The following is a 5556-nucleotide window of genomic DNA, read 5'->3' on the forward strand; positions in this document are numbered from 1 at the left end:
AGGGTTTATCGTAGGATTTTCTCAATATGAATATCATTCATGGTTAACCATGGTCAACAATGGTCCAACATCACATTGTGATAAACATTGTCTCAGTATGAAAATCAACCGTGGTTAAACATATCATTGTGACAAATATTGTCTCAATATAAAAATCAACCATGGTCACATTGTGACCAAGATTGAGACAAAGATTTGTCTCATGCTCCAACGCCACTTTGTGACAATCATGATCATCAATAGTCAACATGGTCCAACCTCGCATTCTGACAAAGATTGTCTTAACATGAAAATCAACCATGTTCAACCATGCTCAACCATGCTCCAACGTCGCATTGTGACAAAGATTCGCTCAATATGAAAATCAAACATGGCTAACCATGGTCAACTATGGTCCAACATTGCATTGTGACAATGATTGTCTCAATATGAAAATCAACCATCGTCAACCATGTTTGTTTTAGGTTTTATAATATTTTTCTTCTGGTTTATATACTTTGGGTTGACATTATTAATCCATTGGGTTTAATATTATCTCCTTGGGCTTTTAGTATTAATCCCTTTGGTATATTAGTGCCTTGGGTTTATAATATCAATGCCATGGGTTTATTAATCTAAGGGTTCATATTACTAGGGTATAGGATTATTGATAGGGTTTATTATATTAATCCTATGATTTAATATAAATCCCTTGGGTTTATAATCCATTAGATTTATAATATAAATTCCTTTGGTTCATTAATCTCTTAGATTTATAATATTAATAATCACTTACATTTATAATATTAATCTAAGGGTTTATAATATTAAATTATTGGATTTATAAAAATAATCTCTTGAGTTTATGTTATTAATCCTTTATATTTAATACAATTTCCTGAAATTTATAATATTAATAATTCCTTTGATTAAAATTATTATTATTATATTAATGACTAATAATTTATTATTATTAGTTTATAATATTTATATTGATATTATTTATTAATTGGTTAATTAATAGTACTAAATAATAATAATAATTATTGAGTTGAGGCTTCTGTGATCCATATCAATCTTGAAAATATTTTTCGACGAAATCACATCATGATATATTTGTCGATACGTTTCGAACCAGCAAGTGTGGTTCATTGTGAGGATAAGTTGAAGAACCAGACTAAGGAATCAAATTAAATAGAGAGAGCAGATCATCCAATGGCTATATTGGACCAGGAACGACTATATTTGACTAGGAAGCGGCTAAGTTTGACCAGGAAACTGTACTTGGACTGAGGGATAGGGATAGGGAAATTCAAAAGTTAGTTTGGTTAATTTTATTATTAAATTTAATAGTTTATGAGTAAAATAAATGAAGAAGGTTCACTTAATTGGTTAGTTAGAGTGAATTTATTTATTAGATCTTAATATATTTAAATTTAAAAGGCTACCATTCCTTGACTTTTTCTATTAAGTTTGAAGCCTATTTAATTATATGATATTACTCATTAACTACATCTTAGTTTTTACTTCATATATATATATATATATATATATTATTAATGTTAAAGTTGTATAAATTAAATTAATATTATTAATATTAAAGGAAATGATATGAAAGATTAAAAAATTAACCTAATAAGGGTCTTAGAGGAAAGGGGAATATCTTAAAAAATATATTATTTTAAGGTTATTAAGGTTATTAGGGTTATATTCAATTAAATTTTTAATTGTTAATATTTAATGAGAGTAAACTAAATATTATTACAGTTAAATATTAATTAAATTAAGATTGTTTATTAAGGGCTCACTCTACTAAACAATTAAACAATTATTATTATTTTAAGGTTATTAAGGGACTAAAGAGAAATTCTAAATGGTTAAATGAATATTCATTAATAAAGTTTATCATCCTTTAAAAATCATTTAATAAAATAACATGTTAATAATGTTGATTAACTAAGGCTTAAAGAGATTCTTACTATCCTTATAGATGGTTATCTTATCATAATAATAGAACAAGTGAAAGGGTTAAATAAAACTAAAATCCAAGAGCAGAGACAGGATGAGGGATAATCCAAGGTCAAAAGACAAGAGAAGATCGCAAGATAAGGGGCGGGGATAGCACAGGGGCGGGGAGGGCAGGGGTGGCTAGGATGAAAGGGCATGGATCCAACATCTGCTAATATTCCATCCTTCATCTCTATTGAGATTTCTAGGCCTCTTTTCAATTTCTATGGACTCCCTAAACTTTCAGTGATGAAAGGGGGCAATCTTTGTAATAACACGTGCCTCTTCAATGCATACGTGATGTTTAGTTTTTTCCGCATGTTCATAAATAAATAATAATAAATGTGGTTAATATTTCTCTATCAACATTTATCAACCATTATGCTAATTTAACCTAAATATATATTTTTAATGAAATACAACATATTACATTTTTATTAAAAAATTATAAAAATAATTAATTAAATTATTTTATATTACTAAAAATAAATTATAAAAATTATTTACTATTTTTCCCTATATATTTTATTTTTCAAATTTATAATAATGAAAACATAATTTAATAAATTATATTAAAATTATAATTTTTTATAAAATTATTTTTAACAGTTCCATCGAAAACTTTTAATAAATTATATTAAAATTCATTATTTTTTTTATAAAACTTATTTTTTTAACAATTTCATTAAACTATGATCAATAAACTATACAATCAATTTAGATATCCATTTTAATATCTATTATTAATCAAATATATTAATTGTAAAAAATATAATAACATAATTATAATAATATCCGTCCATAACTAAATTAAATTGTATTAAACATAAAAATTAAAATATAGCATGAATACAACTAACCGTTTAAACTTATACTAATATTTTATTAAGCAGAACTTCAAAATAGGAATGGGAAGAATACTAGCTAGCTTAAGTTATATTAATCATAAAAAATTAAAGCGTGATATGAATCCAACTGACCGTATAAACTTATATCAATATTTATTATAACGAAATTTATTAACAAGAACTTCAAAGTAGGCATGGGAAGGATACACACCTGCTTAAATTAAAATAATGAATAATAAAAGGTGGTCACAGCTACCACGAAATATAACACGCTAAAGTAAATAATGAAGTCGCAGATTTCAAAGTGACTATGGAGAAATGAAATATACACTAAGTAAATGAAGTCACAGATTTCAAAGTGACTATGGAGAAATTTCAGTCTCATAAACTCAGATTTCTTTAGATTTTGTGAGAATGAGAAGGGAGAAATTTCAGCCTGATACTGAAACAAGGGACGGATTTGTCTTGATTTTGACAACAGTAACTACCGCGAATTTTACATCTGAGACTGAAATAGGTGTTACTGAGAGGCCTCACTTTGTAATAGGGATTGGTTAATGCCAATGTTCCAATCACTGATGTTGTTGGATACATCTACAGGGTTGTGCTTTTCTGGGCTCGTCACCAACTTGTCATCATTTGCCTTGCCCCATAGTACAATATACAGTCCTGCTATTACTAGAATTGCTCCCAGCAGACTGCAAAATAAGCCAAAATTATTCATAAATTTATGAAGAGAGTTTATAGAAATGGTTTAATCGGGTAGTTGTTTTGTTACAAAGTTTTATGTAAATTATAAGTTAAAGTTAAAATTAGTTAAAATCAAAGTAATAAAAAACAAAAATTGCTCACAAAATCTATAAAAACAACTTAATTGATAATTGTCCTGTAAACCATAAAATCAACATTCAAATCGCCATTGAACCCCCAGAAAAACAAAACACAAAAAAACTACTGAACGCAAAACTTGAGATAATACGTCTCGGATGTTAAGAGAGATCTGACCTCCCCAGATAATATTTCACATGAAGGATTAGCTGTTCCAACACTGCAACAATTATGGTTGAAGTTGGATTGAACATTGCAGCAAAGACAGGTCCCTTCAGACGGATACAGTAAGTCTGTACAAAGAAGGCAAATGAAAAGCATAATACTCCCTGCATATTATGGGCCAATATGATCAATGACCATGTTAAGAATTACTGTACATTATTAAAACGAAGATGCGGTGCTCACAGAGTATATGATGCTGAGAAGCTGAATGTCCCACTTTAGCCTCCAAGCAGAGGCCTTTGGCTCAAAAATTAAAGCCACCACAGTGCACTGTAGAGTTCCTTGCAGCATCGTGATAGCTGTTAATGAAATTTGAGCTGGATATTTCTGAACAACTGGAGCCTGTATTGAAAACAAGAACACCCCAAAATATACAGATATGTGATGTTGACAGTATTGAAAATATGGTTGCCTTTTTGTGAGTAAAACTGAAGAGGATTATAAGTACCTGAAAAGTAAGCCATCCAGACCAAAATAAACAGCTGGCAAACAGCATCAGTGCTCCAAGCAACCATGTGTTATGAAGAAACCTATTGAGCCTAATGAGAACAGGGCCCTTGTAGAAGGTCATAATCATTGCACCACCCACACATATAATGGTTCCTATAACTTTGGCTTGGCCATATTTACTCCTGATATCAACTTTCTCCAGTCTGCACAACCCATAATAATCAAAAACCTGACTTCCATTGCAGTAGAAGCATTATTTTCTTCTCAGATAGTATGGCTTGTTTAATAACAATTACTGGAAAGGCCATGGCTAATTCTTTTCCTTTGTATAAAAAATTAAGATACATATCAAAGCAAGAGTACCTAAAAGCTGTGGCCATTCCAAATGTGACAACAGGAACCAGGTTTGACGTTGCAGAAGCAAATGTGGCGGAGGTGTAATCTAGGCCGGCAAAGTAAAAATTCTGAAATAGAGTGGTCCTGCAATTGTGTTTTTAGCAATGGGTATCCCATGATAAGAGAAATAATAAAGCAACAGCAGTAGTGGAGGATTTCAGCACATACTTCTTACCCAGCCAGTGCAAGCACAAAGATCTGCCAGAAGATGGCACAGGTCATTGCAGGGCGTTGGTTTCTGTATAACATTTTAAAAATTTATCACATTAGGGGTTTTATATATATAGTAGGGTGGACTGATGGATCTTTCATTCAACATTAAACTCTTAATCGTTAACCTGAACTCAACTTAACAAATGGAAAAAATAAATGTTTTCAACTTATCAATTAAAAAAAATTAGATACCTTTCAAGGAAAAAAGCAAAAGGAGAAATAACTACTGTAGCAACAGCCAGGGTGTAAGCTACGAAAACAAAATGACTCATTCCTTCGTCCAGAGCAACTCTGGTAATGATATTCATGCCGGCCAGGCAGACTTGAACTGCAATCTCAGCTACATGGGGTTTGAAGGAGCCCAACCAGGTAGCCATTATTTCTCTACATGCAACATTGCCTGCCAAGAGACATTTCTTCAATCCATTTTAAATTTAAAAAAAAAACACGACTCTGCAAAAAGTTAGGTTTAGATCCTTAGAAGGTTAGGTGTTCTTGAACGAGCAGATATGCGACATTAGACTGGAAGACAGCCAACCTGTAGTCAGTCTTTATGCATTATGGGATTTTGCTTTATGTTTGATGGGTATAATTTCCTTCAATAAAATAT

At 30.5% G+C, this 5556-nt stretch overlaps 1 protein-coding gene across 1 annotated transcript; it reads right to left on the reverse strand.

Moving 5' to 3' along the window:
* Nucleotides 1-3275: 3275 nt before the first annotated feature.
* LOC149156015 (WAT1-related protein At5g07050-like) lies at nt 3276-5325 on the reverse strand. The gene is made up of 7 exons (XM_089445390.1): nt 5139-5325; nt 4909-4971; nt 4701-4817; nt 4336-4540; nt 4071-4229; nt 3840-3991; nt 3276-3532 (listed from the first exon to the last, which is right to left on the reverse strand). Exons 1-7 carry the CDS (start codon nt 5321-5323, stop codon nt 3355-3357), a joined length of 1059 nt encoding a protein of 352 aa, XP_089301516.1. The 5' UTR covers nt 5324-5325; the 3' UTR covers nt 3276-3354.
* Between the last annotated feature and the right edge of the window lie 231 nt (nt 5326-5556).

Source organism: Pinus tabuliformis, chromosome 9, assembly GCF_031772625.1.
Source record: "Pinus tabuliformis cultivar Carrire ecotype Pingquan chromosome 9, CPIR1, whole genome shotgun sequence".
Taxonomy (NCBI): Eukaryota; Viridiplantae; Streptophyta; class Pinopsida; order Pinales; family Pinaceae; genus Pinus; species Pinus tabuliformis.

What these genes read in the sequence shown, in the direction of transcription:
- LOC149156015 (XM_089445390.1), bottom strand. Translation starts at nt 5,323, where the DNA reads ATGGCTACCTGGTTGGGCTCCTTCAAACCCCATGTAGCTGAGATTGCA. An exon ending in TTTGTGCTTGCACTGGCTGG is followed by an intron (nt 4,818 to 4,908) that starts GTAAGAAGTATG and finishes ACACAATTGCAG; the next exon opens with GACCACTCTATTTCAGAATT. An exon ending in CTGGATGGCTTACTTTTCAG is followed by an intron (nt 4,230 to 4,335) that starts GTACTTATAATC and finishes TTTTCAATACAG; the next exon opens with GCTCCAGTTGTTCAGAAATA.